General features: G+C 45.7%; 2 protein-coding genes across 10 annotated transcripts in view; one reads left to right on the top strand and one right to left on the bottom strand.

Moving 5' to 3' along the window:
* scn1lab (sodium channel, voltage-gated, type I like, alpha b) overlaps positions 1–5,908 on the bottom strand; it is a 52,729-nt gene extending 46,821 nt beyond the window's left edge. For all 5 annotated transcript variants that reach the window (XM_060050802.1, XM_060050799.1, XM_060050801.1 and 2 more), the window contains exons 1-2: positions 5,498–5,908; positions 227–680 (exon numbers count right to left, since the gene is read on the bottom strand). In XM_060050802.1, coding sequence (XP_059906785.1) covers positions 227–505 — 279 coding nt within the window. In that variant the 5' untranslated portion in view covers positions 506–680; positions 5,498–5,908. The remainder of the gene's footprint in view (positions 1–226; positions 681–5,497) is intronic.
* Positions 5,909–8,527: 2,619 nt separating this feature from the next.
* On the top strand, positions 8,528–20,190 carry cobll1a (cordon-bleu WH2 repeat protein-like 1a). 5 transcript variants are annotated; one of them, XM_060050806.1, is made up of 10 exons: positions 8,528–8,684; positions 10,124–10,262; positions 10,949–11,150; positions 11,581–11,806; positions 12,455–12,520; positions 12,661–12,773; positions 13,079–13,273; positions 14,119–14,221; positions 17,655–18,904; positions 19,323–20,190. In XM_060050806.1, exons 2-10 carry the CDS (start codon positions 10,171–10,173, stop codon positions 19,374–19,376), a joined length of 2,301 nt encoding a protein of 766 aa, XP_059906789.1. In that variant the 5' UTR covers positions 8,528–8,684; positions 10,124–10,170; the 3' UTR covers positions 19,377–20,190. The 5 variants fall into 5 exon arrangements, with proteins under 5 accessions (XP_059906789.1, XP_059906793.1, XP_059906792.1 ...); XM_060050810.1 differs by having other exon boundaries at positions 12,682–12,773; XM_060050809.1 differs by having other exon boundaries at positions 12,458–12,520.
* The last annotated feature ends 796 nt before the right edge of the window (positions 20,191–20,986 follow it).

A 20,986-nucleotide genomic window follows, 5' to 3' on the forward strand; every position in this document is an offset into this window, starting at 1 on the left:
GGGGAGAGAGAGAGAGGGAGGGAGGGAGGGAGGGGGAGGGCCAGAGAGACAAGAAGAGACACACAGGGCGCCATTACAACCCACACATATAAAGAAGTATTCAGTGTCTCTGATGGGCCAGACGTGATCAATAGGACTTTGTGCGGGGCCATACGTGTATGTGCACGTGCGTGTACGTGTGCGTGTGCATGTGCTCACGCATGTATGTGCGAGTCAGCGCGCCCACCTTCTGGTTGCAGTAGAAGGAGTCCAGGTCCTCCAGCGGCGTGGACACCAGGCGCGGGGGCACGTCCCCGTAGATGAAGGGCAGGGACTTCCCCGCCTCCAGGTCGCCGTTGGGCTGCGGCTCGTCGTCCTCGTCTCCTGCGGCGCCGTCGGCCCCGCGGCGCTCTGCCCGCGGCCGGCGGGCCAGCTCCTCGGCGATGTGCCTCTCGATGGCGGCCAGCGACTCGGGTACGAAGGGGCGGAAGCTGTCGGGTCCCGTCGGTACAAGCAGCTGGGCCATCTTGACATCCTGCTGCTTGGCTTTGGGGCGGCGGGCGGGGGAGAAGGGGGAGGGTGTAGAGGGCGGGAGTGTTGGGGGTGTTGGGGGACGGGGGGGTGCAGGAGGTCAAGGGTGGTGTGGTGTGGGTGGAGGATTTAGCAAGGGGGATGGGGAGGTCTTAGCAGGGGGTGGAGAGCTGAGGGAGGGAGAGAGGGAGGGAGGGGGGCAGTGATGATGATGTCACAAAGGGAAGGAAGGGAAGGTAAGAAAGAAAGGAAGGAAAGAAGGAAAGAGGGAAGGAAGGAAGGAAGGGAGGAGGGAGGGGAAGAGGGAGAGAGGGAAGGAGGGAGGGACATAGGTAAGGGAGGTCAAGTAGAAAAGAGATAAGTAGGTCAATCAGAGTAGGTTAGCGAAATTAGCGTAGGTATTTAAAGTGCTTAGCAACGGGATCTCAAAACATAAAACCCCCCATTACATATCACTAAGGGATGTATCCACTACAGAACCTGACAAGTAGGCCTATCAGAAAGACAAATGAATATACATTTCAAAGTCAGCTTAAAAACTCAGTCATAGAGAGACTCAGGATAGTATGGGTGTGGTCTGAACCTCCCCAACCCCCCCTTGCTGCTTTGTGCAGTTTGTACATCCTCAAAGCCCGAAACATCATGTCTACGTGTCCACGGTAAATGGTCACCCGCTTGGCTTCGTAGCCTGGAGAGACAATAGACTCCACCCATTAAAGGAATAGTGGATGGATGACACGGAACATCATTATCTGATATACAAAGAACAGCCTCTAATACCAGTGGTCAAAAACTAAACACAACACTTCAGATAATAAATGTTCTTCAAAAATCGTGTTTACGTAATGCATAATCCAAATTATTTCTGCCATCACATAAACAGACAGATGAGCATCCTCAACTAACAACAAAGCACAAAAGAGAAAGTAATAAAAATATTACACTGATCACTGAAATGAATAGCCTAATCGTGGACCATGTCCCATAACATAGGCTGTTTCTCCCAGTCCAACCCCGACCAGAAAGCTGGGGACCGGGCACGCTCAAGCCAAGCAAGCAGCCTGCTCCAAAACTCGAACAGGCCTCACAATGTTTATGGAGGAGAAGCTGTTGAAGGCCCACGAAAAGGACAGAAAGTACGTTTTTTTCTTCCCAACCACACAATGCTTTTCAGCTACAGGTCTGTGAAACGAAACTATTGTTTACACTTAGCAATATAAGGGCTAATACTAGACCAAAATGAACAGAACTTTGCTGGGAGTTTAGATGATATAAAGCTACACAAGGCAAACGCTAGAGTCCTTCACAGAGAATGCAAGGTAGAGAATTCACAAATAAAAAAAAACATAACTAAGGACTAGGGACAGAAACTAGGGAACTCCGATAACACGAATAAGACTCCACCTGCGGTCATCAGCCATTACCGCAGGGGACAGGAAACCTAACCAGCAAGAAACTCAGTCAACACAATGTTTTCACGACAGGCTATTTCTTTCTACTACAGGACACTTCAAGTACAGGACACTTTGAGTACAAAACATTACATATAACAATTAGTAGGTCAGTTAGCAGACGCTTTCATCCAAAGTGACTTACAGTAAGTACATCTGTCAGAAGAAAGTGAAACAATGTATTGCTGTCTGTACAGTAAAGATATTCCTACAACAAGTGCATTTGTGTACAAGTCCCAGGACAATTGACCTATTTGAAGGAAAGGATTGTTCAACTTCAAGACGTTTCAACACCAGGATGATTAAACTAAGCGTCAAATGATACAATGTTTAAACTCTGAGATTTAAACTACATTGCATTTAAAAATAAATTAAATGCAATCACCCTACAGACGCACACACACACACACACACACACACACACACACACACACACACACACACACACATACAAATACACACACACACACACATACACACACACCATAATTCGACGATGATGGGCTCGGTAAACGACATGTATGGTATGTAGTTACTCCACTCTAGTCTGCAGTAAATTACCCACACATTAGCAGGCTTTGCGAAGACATACGCCGCATTGAACATCGATTCACGTCTCAAGTTACACCGCCACGACGCACGGCCTGCCTCCCCTCACCACCATAAACACAGCCCTCTTTCCATGTCTGTCTGTGTCTCTCTTCCAAAAGGCCAAGCATGTTCCACCAATAGACGGCTGAAGACACAAACAAGATCACTAATCCACAAAAAAACAAAAAGCATTCCCCGGAGACCTATTATTAACGCTCTCTCTCTCTCCTCCTCGTTCTCTCATTCCACTGCTCTCTCGCTCTCCCTGTTGCTGCTTCTCCTTAGGGTGCGATCTGTCCCCCTGGGCCACCAATATCTCCAACATCTCACGGCTGGGTCGGTCTCTCCTTATTTGTTTAACGTGAGCTGGATGCTGACCAGCCTTATTTTGACGACACGATGATGACATCAAGACAACCCCCACCGACGATGACGTCAATGCTAGACCACAATTGGCGGATGACGTCGTCGATTGCTTTAGCGAGGTATCTGGCTCTGATTCGGTGGCGGATATAGGGAACCATTGAAATCGGTTGAAAATCCAACCGATAGCAACAGGTTGTCTCTGATCTCCATCGAAAAAGCAACAGTTACACAGGACACTTGAATGATATGATGACGTTCCATTAGAGTGTTCTGCTGTGTTACTGATGCTTTTCCGTTGGAGACCGGGGACACCAGTTGACCATGATACAAAACAGGCTTCATGTCACCACAACTTGGTTTTTTCGATTTGTATTTTGTTTACATCTTATCTGTACTAGTAAGAACTAGTTTTCATTCGGCTGACAAGGTTGACACTAGAACTACTTCAAGAGGGGCACTGTACAAATTGTGAAGATTTTATACTAAGTTCCATTAGGTATCTCTGTGACGCATGAGTTCTATTATACTATAACTACATAATAATTATTCAATGATAAACAGGCAGGAAAGGGTGTTTGACTACCCGTCAACACGTTCTGGGTTCAAACACTAGTAACCAGTACATTGCTGGTTGCTACGCTTGAAAAAGTAAACAACTAAAACCTGTTCTGTATAAAACACTAAACACTAAAAGTGCAACATTTTTTTATTACTTTCATCATTATCATCATTTAAACGACCACAAATCAATCATTCCACCAACAAGACGGCCAGGCACTGGGCCTGGCCACCGTAAACCACAAATTCTCCCTATAAACAATCAATGCTCAATCAGTGAGTTAATGCTCTCATTTCATTGGACAGAGCCGCTCTATAAACAGAACACACAGACACGCAGGCATCTGCTGTTACATCCCTGCACCCTGCCCCCGGACAGTGTTTAGACGTGCGTGGTGTAACGGTGTGTCTGGCATGATATGTAGGGTCATAGATGGAGGCGGTGGAGCAGGAGGAGAGGCGAGGGGGGAGGAGGAGGGGGGGGTTGTGTACACGGAGTGTGTCTCATCGACTCCACTCTGGGCCTGCAGCAACAGCATCCACACACTGTGACTGCATGGGTACCCAACTCAAGAGCGTTCCCCTCTGGCTGGTGGAGGTGGGGGTGGTCAACAGAGATGTGCGAGATGGCTGCCACTCTATTTTCAGAACGTTTATCCCGGTTCCTCCTGACTAATGAATGGCAGCACGTCATCGTCGTGCTGTGAACAGAGAAAGCACCGGAAAGACCTCAGCTCCGCTGTCCGTGGTGCTGAAAGAAGAGAGCGTTGCAAAACCGGTTCTGTGGGATCAATCCCTTTTCCCTCAAAGACCAGACCAGACAGGAACAGCGCCTCGCAGTCCACCCTGAACACCGACAGCCAAGCATCACATCGAATCGTTCAATCACGCATGGCTGAGGGACAAAAGGTGGCGGCAAAAACTTGATGAGGTCGCGAAATCAGAAAGAAACGATAAACCCTCGAGACATCGGGGGGGGGGGGGGGGGGGGGAAACGACCCCAACCCACGACGTAAGGACAGTCGGGTTGAGGGGGACAAGAATACCTTAATGGTCGCTGTATTTAAACGGAGCCGTGCCGGGGGGGAAGCAGGCGGTCGCCATGTTGATGTCTCCGCGTTTTCCCAGCGTCTCCACCACCCTCTCACCCCTCCTACTCCACCACAACAACAAGCAACACCCTTCCGAGTCGGATCAGATGTACTGATAAGAGAAGCAAACGCTGCGATCTCCAGTGATGATCGCACAAAGTAGCCGACCGAAGGCACTGAAGGTGGGGACCGCATCAGCAGCCGCTCCCAGTCATTCCTGAAGCCCCCTAAATGGACCCTAATGATGGGCCCTTCTGGGCGTGACCTGGTCCCAGAGAGAGAGAGAGAGTGTGTGTGTGTGTGTGTGTGTGTCAGCCGCTAGAGTTTTCCCGAAACAAAACCAATAAAATGAAACGGCTGTGGGCTTCTTTCTCCTGTGTGTGTGTGTGTGTGTGTGTGTGTGTGTGTGTGTGTGTGTGTGTGTGTGTGTGTGTGTGTGTTGGGCTAATGGCTAGCCTGGGAATTTGTTCTCAATCTGTAACAGCCTGGGTGCTGTAACATCAGTAACATTTGCATGTTGTAAGGGGGCAACATGTGTGTAAAGCAGGTCGAGTAATTCTTTTTTTATTCTCTGGGTCGGTTAAAATCGCAGTTTGGCAGTCAGCTCCTCCCATGTTAAAAATATAGGCTGTTTATAAACGTGGACCTAGTTGTCACCATCAACACGTGTCAGTTGATCTTATAACCTAACAAACAAAATAAAATATTTAACTACTGGATTGAATCGCTACAGGTTATAAACTGCGAAGAACAATCGAGAAACCCCTGACATGATGGTGCTGAATGTGGTGTGTCGGTGTGTGTGTGTGTGTGTGTGTACTCGACGTTTGTCCTCGTTAAATGACATCCTTATTAAAATAATAAAAAAGGCTTCAGTCCCCATGAAATAAACCCTGAATGGTGGGGAGCGTCGTGTTCCCGGAGACTCACCCGCCTCACGGTGCCCAACAGGTCGGTCCTCAATGTAGACCCCATCCCGGGGGGAGAACAAATCCCTTCAGAGCCACGGATCAGGGGTTTGAATCGGTTCTCCCCACCGCTATCACTGGACGGATGACAGCGACATCCGAGTGCACTCGTGTTGTTTCGGCGCTCTTTCCAATGCCCATGCATACAGCAGCAGCAACAACAGAGAAAAAATCGATCCGCGTTTCCGGTTGTGAAGGCGTCGCACGCAGGGTGGGGATGTCACAGCCCCAGTTCAAGATGGCCAGGTTCGCCCTGCATGGACAGGTCCTCCCCCTTGATGTCCAGGTCCTCCCCCCGCATATTACCTCCATGGATCCTCTGATAAAAGTTCATCTCATCTCATCTTCAGACCTAAAGTTCATGCTTTGAAATCAAAGCCATCAATAAATTCCTCATCGTTTTTGTTCTTGCAGAAGGACACTAGGAGTTAAACGACAAAACGATAACAAACCAGGTTGCAGCCATTTACAGCTGAAATGCCGACGAAATGGAGATGGCAACTAACTTCAGGACAGCGCAAGTTAAAACAAAGGGTCTTATGGTCGTTGGCTATAATACGATTATTGAAATCTATTTTTTTTTTTTGTAAATCTGGACACAACAATATTTTACTAGTCTTAGGTAGGCCGTATTACTAAAATTGCCTCAATAAAAAGCTAAACGGATTGTTGTTTTCCAATACGTTCACACACTTGTTGCATTATACGGGGATTGAGAGCATACATGTTTTTAATAAAAACTGAATATTAAAACGTGTGCAATTTCAAAATTATTGGCGTAGAGCCGTAGACTATGCAAAAACCCGGGGTGAATTCGGAAGGCTAGCAGTTAGAAAAAGGTGATGAAGCGCCCACGCCCCAGCGCGTCGTTGAGCTGGTCTTTCTTTTTGTAAACTACGCCATCTGGTGGTTGGGTTGTTCAATTACACGCGCAACAATCGCCCACTAGTGGATACACTGAAGAGATTCAGCACTCAGTTGTTTTCATTTGTGTCACATAATAAATAACTGTTCTGTCGAGTTTCATTGACTCCAATTAACAAAAAGAAATTCTCCAAAAATACCTACTTTAGTGAGCATTTGCAAATACTTCAGGCATTATATTAGTATAATTTATCTGTAAAAAAATATCCTATCGTAGGCCTACAATTATGTTTCGGAGGTATACATAAACAGATAGCCTATATCAATTATTTTTTATAAAAAAGTAAAAACCAATATCTAGCCACAAAACAGATCTTAATAAGGTGTTGAGTTCATAGTGGTATACAACATTGCAATAGGTCTCTATAGTTTTATAACAAAGCAGTTTGAAAAACTATTAACATTATTATTATAAAGTACACAAAATAACCCTCCATATATAATATGTGCGCCAAGTTGAAGCAAACTATTCTAACTATGTATTCATGTGTCCTCCACACTCTTTGCTCCTGCGTGTGACCAGCAAGGGTTTAATTAGAAGTAGAGCGGGGAATTTGCTCACCACGTTCAGGGCGTGCAGGCTAACATTATACACTGCTATTGCTATTTAGAGGAGCTACTACACCCACGCAAATTGAATCATTCTATGTTTTTAAAAGACAATATGAACTGAAATCAAACCACTCTTTTCCATTAGATCTTTATTTTGGCACACGATTATCCCAAGTGGCTTATTTAATTTGCTCAAGGGTGACTTCATTTAGGGTGTGGACATTAGGATTTGAACCTTCGGCTGGGACACTCTTCGACACTACCATGTCCTTTTTGTGAGCACATTTGTTGACATACAGAAATATTTAACCCATTTTCTAAAGGCCAATATACTCCACATAAAAATCAAACAAATAATGGAAATGACAGTAGTGTGAAAGCCAGTCTTCCACCACACATCTAAAGGCATATGTAAGTGCATTTATGTTCTCCTACTACTCACAACCCCATGTTGTTTCTGTAGATGCAAACAGCCGTGTGTCTGAGTGGACACACAGTTCAAGATGAATGGAAACATCTTTCCGGAGTTTACATGTGGGTGGCAGAACTCGCACTGGAATGACGCAGATTAACGTAAACATGAGCCTTGTCAGACAATAGCAGGTTTTTAGTGGATAATAATATTACATACCAAGGGCCTTTGGCTGCCACTTTGATTTCCTAAACACCAGAAATAGAGCACTTGAATCATAACTAAAGTGTTAAGTGTTGATGATTTAGTATAGGTAGGGCTAAACCGAAGTATTTGGTGAGACCAGCTGGTCAGTCGTTGCAATCTGTTAGCTTAGCCTGACTAGCTCTGTACACTGAACACACACAGAAATAGGATTATATGATCAAAATACCTTGTGAACCTGTGCTCCGTATGTTTAACATGATTAAAACCTAATGTACGGCTCGCTCGGGGGGCCACGAACTCTGTAATGTATTTTGAGGGCTGTAGGAAACAGCCACGTGACAAATATTTACTGCCATTGGCACGTGCACGCTTACAATTATTCAGTGCCCCATATATTATGTTACAACTCATTATCTTTAGCGGAAATGTGAAAAGTACGTATAACATTGAACGATGAACAAATATGAAACAAATATATGGCTGTTCCTCCTCAGATCAGCCATCTTCAAAGCATAGGGCTTATTCATCTGGTATTTTAACTATTTATCGTTCAACCATTACCCATTCCCAAAATGTATTGAAAACCCTCAAAACAAAATAAAAAACATAAATGTGAATAAATACAATGTAAGCAAAAAAATTCAATCATCATTCAGTCATCTGAAATGAGTAATTTCACGATTCATTCAATTATTTGAACAAACTTTGTAAACCAGTTATGCACTTGTATTTAGAAAATGATTATCACACAAGAGCTCAACTTTAAATACATCGTGGCAAATTACAATGGGCATTGTCAAAAGGGAGTAGATAACAGCATGTTATCGTCTCTCTCTCTGTGTGTGTGTGTGTGTGTGTGTGTGTGTGTGTGTGTGTGTGTGTCACATTGAGTCAGTGATGTCATCCAATGAGTGGGAGGAGGCAGACTCAGTGGAAGGCATGGATAAACAAGGATTAGTGGGAAGGAACACTTGCTCTCTTTCTCTCCGGCCCCGACCACTTTGGTAACACCCAACAGCTGTCAACTGAAAATGGAAAACATCGCCTCATACAGGTAAGCATGTAAGACCTATATTTTTTATTTACGGTGCTTTAAGTGGGCTACAATGTCTTGTCTATACAACACAGACTAAACGAAAGAGACACGTGTGAATTTAAAAAAAGGAAAACACTAATCCTTCTTACTCGAGGAACCATAATCTTGTCTAGAGTCCTGAGTTAGACAGTCCTCAGCCAGCATGGTTGAAGACAAACTGGCTCTCTTGTAGACTATTTGGCAATTGTCAGTGGACGGTTAAAGTCAGTTAGTTAAGTGTTTATTGTGACTTCTGGTTGTAAGTTAACATCTGATATTTATTTACAGTCATTAAATAACAATCGCTTCTAAAGTGTTAACGTTTGACTATTTTTTCTCAAGTGTCAACAGGATTTTCTACCTATTCAACTGTTCAACCCATTTCAAACGGGAGGTGCAATTCTAGTTCCCCGGGTTGTGGGTTATCAGTGGCGTGCGTTCAGCCATGCCTGCACCTTGGCTGCAGGGTGTTAGGCCATGAACAGTGCACATGATCTAATTTGAACAGCTGACTGTGAAAACATGCTCTAGTGAACCTGACGTTAGGATACACCAGGGTGCGGTCACACAGGCAGCAGCGATGAGTGATTTGATCAGAGAATTGTTTTATCTTACCATGTGGGATGGCCCATTGTAAGAATCACATCCCATTTGTACATTTATGTCGAAGCCTCAAAGCATTACAATATATAAAGTATTTGCTTACTTTTTGAAGTAAAATGTTTAATTTATGTTGCTCCTGGTAATCTAGGTAATTGGCATTCGCCCAGGAAGGCTTGACTTTCACATTGACATTAAATGTCGGGCATTGCAATCAGTCCAACTGGTTCGCACAGTTCTAGTTAACGCCTTATGGGAAGCAACAAACAAGGTACAAGTTGTAATTGATAATATAAACGGGTGTCACTGTCTCTTTGTAGTAAGCCATGAATTATTCCATAGTGAGAAACTCCACACAAGCTAAAGAGCTTGTACAGCATGACGTCACATCGCAATGGCGGCCTTCATTTTGGACGCAGGCAGTTATTGTAATCATGTTTTCTTTTTGGTAATTTAGTTTAGTTATTAATGTGAAATGATCGGTCAAGCGTTTCTCATGTCAGACATGGCAAAACAGAGTTCATAGTAGCCTTGTTGACGGTATATTTACGTTGAAAATGCTCTTAGTATTACAACTCCCGGTTCCTACGTTAACTCCCATGATGCATTGATGATGTACAAGCCCATAAAGAGAAGGCCTTGCTCCTTCAAAATCAGTTTCGAAGTTCATAAAGGGCATCTCACACTGACGTTCACACCCGCCAGACCGCAGCTGGGTCGGACCTTTCTATCACGCTACTAAAGTGGACGGGTACATAAATAATATAAACAAAACACATAGTAGGCTCACGACGACCCTCTCACTCCCCTGCCGTCAGGTGTCCCAGATAGGCCGCGACGGTAGCAGCCCGATCTGCATGTCGCTATGGAGGACCAGGGGGATCCCGTGGAGAGGGACCACGATCTGTCCGTGGTGCTGCCCTCGGGGCTGGAGAGGACCGTCACGGTGCACGGCAGGTAGGCTGTCTTACATACCTCTGCTCCGGTAGAGAGAAACGATAATTGCTCGCGTGGACGTTAATTGTTGTTTGGTACTCTCGTAATGATAGGATGTCCGGTAAGTTTGGTAGTATTACGACTGTAATGTGTTAAGCAATTAGGTCCGGCCAGCAACACGTGTTGGAGCGGAAGTTCGGAACTGACTGCCTCTCGGCTCTGTCGGCTCCCCAACGCCTCTTTGTTAATGTTATGTTAATGTTTGTTCACAAAATGTGCTATAATCTGTTGTTTTGTGCCCATTTAATGTGAGGATGAATTGTATAATAGTTGTCATTGTTGTAAGATGTGCAGGGTAGTATTTTGTTTGGTTATAATTATAGGCCACATGGCCTGACATTAGGCCACAGTAATGAAAACGTTGCATACGTCTGTTATCCGCCTGTCATCGATATCCTAAGATGGACTATGAGTTATTATTTCACAATATTGTCATATGACCCTGTCCTGTCGTACATTTCAACATTAGACCTATAGACCTAAATTAAATTTAACACGTTATCATACAACTTATCATCCGGATAAATAACAGTTGTTCATCTGCCTTGCTACTAGTATAGCTATATGTGCATGTTGCTTTAACCAGGTGACAACATTGATGCTCCGTTGCTAATATCGAGGTGACGACATGAATTGTGTGTCCACAGTAAACCCGTGATAGACCTGCTAGTCACGCTGTGTGCAAAGTACCACCTCAACCCCTCCGACCACACCGTGGAGATCCTGTCGCACAACAAGAACAACGTCTGCTTCAAACCCAGCTCTCTGATTGGCTTGCTGGAGGCAGACACCATCGTGCTGAAACCTAAAGTGTCCGAGGACAAGGCCAGGAGGCCTTATACGCCGGAGGTCAACCAACCGTAACCTTTTTACCCCAAAATACCTTATAATAAGGAATACTGTCAAAATAAGTGTGTGTGTGTGCGCATTTATGTAGATATATGCATGTGTGTATTTATATATGTTTCTATATATCTTTATATCGATATATATAAATTGATGAAATACATATTTGCCAGAAAGCTCATTGAATCATTATTACAGTGTATGCAAATTCCCTGAACTTTTCCAGTAACTTTCATTAGTAAATAAGTCTTAATTTTCATAATATAGTTTTAGCGAGTGTTCCACACAAAGTAAAACGTCTGAGTAATGTAAATTGTGTGTGTGTGTGTGTGTGTGTGTGTGTGTGTGTGTGTGGGGGGGGGGGGGGGTTGTATGTTTATAAGCAAGTTTACCCGTGCAACTTAAAGTCTAACGTAGTTCTAACTGTCCACAGGCGACGGTCCGTCTCCTGGTGAACTACAGGAAGTCTCATAAGACGGTGGTGCGTGTGAGTCCCCGCGTGCCGCTAGAGGACCTGGTGTCGGCCATCAGCCAGAAATGCGAGTTCCAGCCGGCGTCGACGGCTCTGCTGAGAGACTCCCTGACCCAGGAGCCTTTGGACCTGATGAAGTCCCTTAATGACCTGGGGATCAGGGAACTGTTTGCCAAAGATACAGCCGGTGAGCTGCTTGAACACTAATGTGGCCCACTAAGAAGAAGTACAGGGCTTGTACAATGACCGCCTCCATCTTGGAAGCATAAGAGCATTTGAATGTTAGTTATTGTTTTGGTATTAAAAGATGTTGGTCATGTTTATTATTAAATCCTAAATTATTTGTCATTATGGAGAGACATTGTTGTGTGGACTGCCAAAACTTTTCTCATGCTAGAGGTAGCACAATTACGTTTTCATTAGTCTGGGTTATGGTATATTTAGGTATATATACGTTTTTACAGTAATTCAGCTCTCTTGAGTGCTCTCAAAATGGTGGAAGATCACTAACTAAACCCCTTTGATGAATTCTGATTTACAAGCCCTGTCGTATAGTAGAATACCGGCTTGTGATGGTGTGTATGCTAATGGTGATGTCCTCTGAAACCAACTATTTCAAACAGTCCCTTCTTTAACCTCTCAACTTGTTGAAAAAATAAAATACACCTCTATTTTTTTTACAAAAAACACAGCCTTCTTTTTTCGGGGACAATGCAGTTGATGCAACACCTGCAACGTCTTGGCAATATTTCCACACAAGTGTATAGTACTATACAGTATACATACACACACACCTGAATACTAATCTCGTTGTCCTTCTGCTCTGAAACGGCAGCAGCAGCGGAAGCGTCATTGGAGGTCCTCCACGCATCCGAGACCCCCAAGACGGATCCACCAACAGGTACCGCACGCTTGCCATATGTTGCCAGATGACTGGCTGTGCTGTAGAGTGGGGATGAACATTGGACCGTTTCGAGGGCATGTTGATGTGAGCGTGTTTTATTAATTGTCTTTTAAGGCTGCTGGATAAACGTTTAGTAGTCGTTGACATGTTTGACACAGGGTGTGGGGAAGGCCAGCAGCCTTCCCGAAACGAGAAGAAAAGGGGGGGAAACATCGGATTCCTCAGTTTGTTCCGGAGAAAGAAGGACAAGGTAGGCGACCAAATTCAGACTCTGAGGTTCGATGTTAATTTTTCCTTCGATAATATTCAAAACATCTCATTTGACTTTTGTCCCACTTTTATGTCAATAATTTGTTTTATGTTAATAATAACACCAACACCAGTCGTCTCCGAGTTGACCCAAACTATATTATACTGTCTTGCTAATGATATGATCAGTAGAATAATAATACTTCATAACAAGTCTTGCATGCTAGCCTCTCTCCAACATGGCAACCTGAACGGTACGTTGGTTTTACCTGCAGGACTAAGCGCTATGATCTCCCTGCTCTGTAGGACGGCCGGGTGTACATGCCTGTGTCTCAGGATCTCCAGGAGGCTCCATCAGTCAGGGCCAGCACCTTGGGACTCTGCTCCCCCGACCCGTCCACGCCCTGCACCACCAAGAAGAGGCCTGCCCCGCGGCCGCCAATAGTGGCGTCCCGGAGCGTGCCCGACAACATCAGCGGCCTCCGGGTCACAGAGCCCCAGGTGACTGGGTTGGGTCGTCGGGCAAGTTTGGTACATTTGTCATTGAACAACATTGTAGGACGTAAGTGTGTGTTAAACAAAACCCTTATTAAGTGTCCATTTCACATGATTCATTTGAAACGTTTCGGTTTAGATGTTGGATTATGGGTTGTTAGGATAAGGCGATTAAATGTAGTCATTACATTTTAAATGCTTAAGGGTGTACACTTCCCATAATGCATTTGTAATGGTTAAATGTAGGTATTGGATGAATGCTGGTTGTGGCTCGTCTTGTAGTTTCCAATGGGTTTCATGAGATGTTAAGTTTCAAATGAAAGAGACATTGTTTTTGTGTTTTAAATACTGTTTTATACACAGATGCAAAGGGGCAGTGCAATACAAAGGCAATTGGGTATGGCAGGTGGGGCAATTGGAGAGGAGGGGCACAGAAATCACGTGACAATGTAAATGTGCTAAAGCCCGTTGGTAAGGGTTTTTAGAAGGGCCTTACATTGTGATGCATGGCTTCAAGTTAGGGTTCATACCTGTGGTTGCCATGGTGAGAACAGCATGTATCTTTGGATATTAACTTTGTGTTTGAACTGTACTCAAATATTTGTACAGTTAGAACATGACTTTTGTCTCGTGCATATAAAAAGGCGCCTTCAGTACCAGTATTAAAATTAGAAAAATAAGTTTCTGGAAATATCAGCCAAGATCTCTACACCCACCGAAGGTCGGCCATTGATGTCACGTTAGCAATCCGAACTGAAAGAACACATTAAAATAGACTGTTACTGCTCCGAAACCGCCCCAAGCCAGTCTTGGTGACGCTCCGACTGTCTGTCTGTCTATTGTGCGTCCAGAGCTCAGCCAACACGACCTTGAGGAGGACCAAGAGGAAAGCACCGCTACCTCCCTGTGCCGGTTCCCATGCCAGCCTGCCTGCTGACACTGAAGGGAGTGCAGGTAAACAAACCGTCGACCGTGGCCGTGGAGGAACCTTCTCTAAAGGGGCCTTGTGTTGGTTTAAGCTCCGCAGAACATGCTGTACCCAAGTTGTAATAACAAAGTTATTATGTTGTAGAAGTTGGTTAACATCTCTCACTCTGGTGGACTGTTGCTTTTTTTTAGAAAAAGATAGAATAGCTTTTTTCTTTTTCTTACATCCACGAGGGCATTGTGTGTGTGTGTGTGTGTGTGTGTGTGTGTGTGTGTGTGTGTGTGTGTGTGTGTGTGTGTGTGTGTGTGTGTGTGTGTGTGTGTGTGTGTGTGTGTGTGTGTGTGTGTGTGTGTGTGTGTGTGTGTGTGTGTGTGTGTGTTTCGACAATAAGTATATGTTTTAATAACAAGGTTCGCAAAAGCAAAGTCTGAATGAAGGTTAGGTTTTACAATGCCCTCGTAGTTGGAGACGTGATGAGTCTGGCGGTAGGAGGGTTGGACCCAGTCCCAGAAAGGTTCTCGAATCTCCAATGTCTGCCCTGCAGCTCGCCTGTAGGCATCCTTGGGCAATATGTGTAAAGTTTTATGGATGAGTGAAACTGCTAAAGGACTTGATGGTTAACTACGGTGTGGTTTTATTACACAAGCAGCCTGCCACTTACCACACGCCCCCTGGTGGTGAGGGGAAACATCGCAGACGAAATGCAGCCAACGCCTAATCTCTATAGATAGTTTTAACAGTAATCTGAGGAAAGGTTTATTTGGAGTGGTGCGTTTCAAAGCCCACCCCCCCCCCCCAACTCACACTAGAGTTACATGAGGTCAGGAAGGCGGAGGGGCAGAAGTTTAATAAAGATTAAAATGTCATGCCAAATGGCACTAAATTGCAGAGTAAGGAGTTGAAATCCACTTGACTGCATGGCATTCTGTCAGTCGACCCCTTTAACCCTGTCACATTGAACCCCCACCCCCCCCCAACCGAGGGCGGTTCATGAAATGTTTGAGGTCCGAGCCGAGGTCAAGATTAATCTGTCTTTTGTCTGAGGCTGTTAATCCTCATGCCTAAATAAATCTGATGTGCCTTTTCTTTACCCCGGCCGGGTTCACCATCACTTCACCCCGCCCTTGTTCATTTGACTGTTTTATTCATTGATTCATAGCCTTGTGCTACTCAAGGCAAGGCCATTTGCCATTGGGTTAAATATAATTAGCTAGATGTGTTTTATTTTGGTTCTCCTATAGAGTTTGTTCTAATTGCTACAGCAATCGCTTGTTCTAATTGCCCCAGCATGTGTGCGTGCGTGCGTGCGTGTGTCTGAGTGTGTGTGCGATACCATTGCGTTGGCACAAATCCATTGTGAAAATGTGACTCCCATCCCCCTACTTGTTGATCACTCTTTCACCTAGCACTCCTTACGAGCTCGTACTCCTACACATGTCTGACCAGCCGCTGAGACTGGGAGTACACGCTGTTGAATACTTTGCCCAACGGTCCACCATGGATGCCTTCTTCATTAAAGCGGGGTTCAGCTATGTACCGCAGCCAATCGTGACCTGGCTTTGTGAACGCGCTTCTGTTAGGCGCCGGCGGGAAACGCAACATTTTTGCGGACATGGTTGGCGTGTCGGCTTTAGCCACAAGCTAACGTATACCACTCAAATGCATTACAAAATTATTAAATCATGAAAAGTATCGAGTTGAATCAACGACGATGACAAAGGGCCATTTTTACTGCATATGAATCCTTACAAACAAAAGGTACATTTTAGAATGGTTAAGTGCTTGAGTACGTACAAAAAACAAACATTGAGGTAATTACAAGGGCCGAACATTCAGCAGCAATAACCACAGACATTCTTGACTGCTGTGGTGATTGTGGGGAGTCGGCAGTTGGTGGAGGTGGTGGTGTCGGTCCATAATCTGGTGTTTTTCTCCTTCCAGACTCAGATGTAACCCTAAGGGGGGGTTGAATGAGGAGGGGCGGGGGGTTGCTCCTGCAGTCTCCTTTTTTCTCCTCCTCCAACCTCCTCTGATGCTCCTGTCCAAGCACCACCTCCTCCTCCTCCAGCACCTCCTCCTCCTCCTCCTCCTCTCGGTCTTCACTCGCATGCTGCTGTGGTCTCCTCCTGTGTCTGCTTTGTCCTTCTCGTGTGTGTGTGTGTGTGTGTGTGTGTGTGTGTGTGTGTGTGTGTGTGTGTGTGTGTGTGTGTGTGTGTGTGTGTGTGTGTGTGTGTGTGTGTGTGTGTGTGTGTGTGTGTGTGTGTGTGTTTTTGTGGTTTATTTTGAGGCTTCTACCATTGTGTGGTGTTTACTGTCAGCGCCCCATGCTGTTTTTTATTTTCGATTTTTTGTCTAACTGATTTTCAACTGCTTTTCTGCAACTGCTTTTCCTCGATGTATTTTGCTTGCTTATAATTCTGTAAAAGATCTTCGACATTTCTCACTCTGGTGGACTGTTGCCTTTTTTGGATCAACATGGAACAACAATAGAATAGCTTCTTTTGTTTTTGCGCTTTCTTACATCCAAGGGAACATTGTGCATTTGACCATTTTTCTTTTCATTTGTTCTTTCTAAAGTTGTGTGCGTGTTTCAGAAATAAGTTTAAGTCATGGTAATAACCTCCCATCATAAAACAGTGTTAGAATCATGTACCCTAAGGTGATCTAATGTTAATAAAAAGAGATCAAGACTTCACAAACCAGATCCAAAACGTGTCAAGTTTCTCGCCTGACCCGATGTGTGGCTTTTACCGTTCAGCCTCTGACTGTCATTGCCCTTCAGACCCATGGTGTCAGCCAGTCATTGGTCCATCCAGCTGCCCATTCCTCCCTTCCACTTTTGTCTAGAACAATCCGCCCAATCACCAGTAGTGATAGGCCAGCCCTCACTGTTAGGTTCCTCCTCCAGGCTCTCTTTTACGACCACAAGAAGAGACTGGAAATCGAGGCGATCCTGTTTAAAACATTAATTAATTTACATTTAGTCATTCAGCTGATGTCTTCATCAGAAGAGACTACATTTTACATTTTCCTATTCAGGTGCTGAGTAAACTATGAATCAGCTTAATGACACTGAAACGTGTTTCCACTGGAATAGGATGATGTATTAATTATTGGCACTGGCATGCCTACAGAACCATAATGATGAACATTTTAATTGCCTTGAATTGAATTAAGTTTAAATTGATTCGGTAATAAAGAAATTTAGCAAGTAAAAAAATCAAATTTCTATTATAGGATACGGATATCATTGTGATGTATTGCATGTCTTTTTTTGAGACTTTATGATGAAAGTTGATATCTGTCTTTATGTTTCATGAATGGAAATCTAATCTAAACTGATTTAATGAAACAAAACTGTCAAGGTGGTATGTTTATCCAACCAATTCTTAAGCGATATTAACAACACAACACTCACTGTATCCGTGTTATGTTTTGAAACTGTCCGTTGCCTTTCAGGGATTTCTAACTCCGATCGCACATGGGAGTTGAGGCCGCAGGGCGACTCCGCCGACAGCAGCAGAACGGGCTCCCCTCTCCCCTCCTCTTCATCAACCTCCTCCTCTTCGACCATCTCCTCCTCTTCCACCCAGCTCCTGCCACCACCCCCGGACGACGGCTGCCACTCAGGCCCGAGCTCTTTGCCCGAACCCCAGCGTGCGGGCAAAGTGTTCTCTCAGGGTCACTCCGTCCTCTCCCAGATCATCAACTCCTCCCTGTCCAATGGGAAGCTGCCGAACCGACGTCGTGGAGACGCTTCCTTCTCGAAACCACACGGCGAAGAAGGCCACGAGGATGTCTCCCTTACCCATGAGCCATTGCTGGGGCCCAGGTGTCTGATTGGTGGGCAAGGTGGCATCCCCCCACACCCAGAGGTGTGGGGGGATGCGTTGCAGAGGAAGGGCATGACCACGTTCAAGGTGGTGCCCGCAAAGAAGCACCGCCTCTACGAGGTGGATCAGGGCCTGGTTGTCCCGGACGACCGGATATCGACCGCCAGATGGGACCCGGAGGACGGGGAGAGCCGGGCCGACGGTGACCCCCCAGGGAGCCCGGAGCACCGGACCTCTTCTCCGGCCGCCGGGGGTCCCGTGGCCGACGGGGGGGCCCGGGTCTCGCTGAGCGCAGACTCCGACGGGGTCCGGGGAGAGGTAGACGTCTCTCAGGCGGAGGTGGCCGGTCCCGCCCCGCAAGACTCTGGATCTCAAGACGGGAGCGCGGAGGTGGACCGGCCCGGTCCTGAACCCGAGACACGGGCTGTCCAGGTGGAGGAGGACGAGGTGGTCCGCGACACGGAGGCCAAGGTGTCGGTCCACGAGGCGGTGGTGGTGAAAGACAAGGGGGTCCAAAAGGAGGAGAACCAGGAGGAGGGGGACTACGACGAAGTCCCCGATGAAGACGACGAGCATTTCCCTCCGCCTCCTCCGCCCGTTGCCTACGACGACCAGGACGGCGTGCCAGACGAACGATCCACCCTGCTCCGGTCGTCTTCGGCTCTTCCTCCCCCTCCCCCACCCTCCTCTTCCACCCAGACCCCTGGCGGTCCGGGGACCCCAACGAAGGACGCCTCGTCCCCCCTGAAGAGGGTGAGCACGGCCCCGTCCCGCTTCGCCCAGGCGGTGGCCCTGGCGGTGCAGAGGACGCGCTCGGCCCAGGTCCAGGGGCGTGGCTACGGGAGCCTGTTCAGGAGCCGCTCCGGAGCCAACCCAGTAAGGGGCCTCCGTTTTTATCGTTGGTTATGGACGGTTTTTTTTTATGTGTTCATAGCAATAAATATGAAGACTTTTTAAGATCGATATAAAGCACATGATGTTTTGAGTGTCCAACTGACTTTTCATTACGTTAATAGTTTGGTGGTAGAATATGTTGAGGTTGGTATTGGAGTAAAACTTCTTGGGGCATATTCTCTTTAAGTCAAAATTCACACTCTTGCAATAAGTCAATATCTTAATTTCATGACTTTACAACACCACTCAAAGATGGTATATCATTTGGAATGATTTAGCCTAGATATCTTATATATGGATTGAGATAGATTTTTTTTTCTTTTATATATATTTATTTTTTTATATCATATAACAGATCTCTCTCTTTCTCTCTCTCTCTCTCTCTCTCTCTCTCTCTCAGGTGCCCTCCTGGCTCCCCCAGTCTTCGGTCAACAGCGGCTCCTGCCCGGGGTGACCTGAAGTGGGCCACAGGTGGCCATGGAGACAGAGCCTCACCCGGTTAGCCTTGAGTGACTTCATTCAAAATGTCTGTCATCTTTGAAATGTTTTTCCTTTTCTTAACATTTTTAGTTTTGGCACGCTATGGATTGTCCCGTCCCGTGTTTGTGACTCTTGTTCACACGGGGAACGTAAACATTACTTTTTGTTATAGACATGACCAAAGGTATGGCACGCTAGAGGCTGAGCGCATAGCTTCCTGTTAGAGCCTCACTTCCTGTTTGCTCCTTTTACTTCCTGTTTCAGTTTCTCTTAAGAGAATGTATGCGTGACATGAAAGTATCTATTTTGTTTTGTTTCGGGGGCTTTTCTTGTGTTTCAAGATAAACACAATGTGGACCTGAGGTCAAATGTTGCTTTCGACAATGTATTTGCTTTTTTTATGCTGTAAAATAGAGTGGAAGTGAACCTATGTTTAACATACAAGGCTATAAAATGCAAGTGTGTTTTCAGCCACTCGATGGCAGTGTTGGCTGCTGATGAACATGGGGCTCATGTGTTGTATGAAAGCTTCCAGAGACACTGGTTATGGCTTAATATATATAACGGCGTCTTTCAGTGTTGGCCTAAGTAAAGCATTATATGCAATGTGTAAAAAATGCACTCTAATTTAATTTCAAAGCACATTTCCATGTCCATGCAATATTGCAAAGAGATTTCACACATACATATTCATATATAAATATAGACTAATAAACCTCATGGTGGATGTGAATAAATGTGATGATGGCAAAAAAAATAAATAAACCAATATAACAACAATGAGCCAAGTTTGAAGTTTCGTCCGATTTTCCTTCTTTATTTATAATATTGTTTCACACACTGGTGTGCGTCTAACTGACCGGAACACTTGAGGCGATGCTAGGGAAGTTGGCCTATTCGAGGGTGCCAAAAGAAATCTGCGGTATTATTTCTAGGTATTGATTTTCTGGCCCTGGCCTGGGAGCCACGGTGCGGAGCGCCGGTACGCGAGTCCAGAGCCAAAACCGCCCCTGGCTAAAACCCTGCTCGGCTTCCCGGGTGGGCAAGCTTCAAGTCTCTCTCTCTCTGTCTCTGTCTCTGTCTCGCTCTCTCTCCAATCCTCTCTCTCTTTTCTCTCCCAATCCTTTCTGTCTCTCTATCTCTTTCTCTCTCTCTCTCTCTCTCGGAAGGGTGATGCGATGGAATGACGGGACGCAACCTCCGACCCCTGCTGTTGGGTTGCCACGGCGGCAGCCCTCCCCAGGAGGGGTCACCTGGACCTCAAGGGCACGCCGGTGTCATGCGGCTGTTGTCATGGAGAATGCCATTAGTGTCCCGAAGGGAGGAGAGCTCCCGAGAGAGAGAGAGAGAGAGAGAGAGAGAGCTGGAAGGGAAGCTTGCACGCCCAGAAGGGAGATAAAGATGATCTTAATGTTAGTGGCAACTCTGGCCTTACGTGTGTGTGTGTGTGTGTGAGAGAGATCTCCACCGTATGCTGATTCAACACAACACGCGCAAAGGTAGCGTGTTTTCAACCTCCGGCCTGTCTTGGGACATCAGATTATCATTGGCCGAGTGATGAACCGTAGAGCAGCGTGTGCGACA

The sequence above is a fragment of the Gadus macrocephalus genome, chromosome 4 (assembly GCF_031168955.1).
Source record: "Gadus macrocephalus chromosome 4, ASM3116895v1".
Taxonomy (NCBI): Eukaryota; Metazoa; Chordata; class Actinopteri; order Gadiformes; family Gadidae; genus Gadus; species Gadus macrocephalus.

Coding starts and splice junctions, on each gene's coding strand:
- cobll1a (XM_060050806.1), top strand. CDS start 10,171: ATGGAGGACCAGGGGGATCCCGTGGAGAGGGACCACGATCTGTCCGTG. Junction 11,151..11,580: donor GGAGGCCTTATACGCCGGAG/GTCAACCAACCG, acceptor AACTGTCCACAG/GCGACGGTCCGTCTCCTGGT. Junction 18,905..19,322: donor GCCGCTCCGGAGCCAACCCA/GTAAGGGGCCTC, acceptor TCTCTCTCTCAG/GTGCCCTCCTGGCTCCCCCA.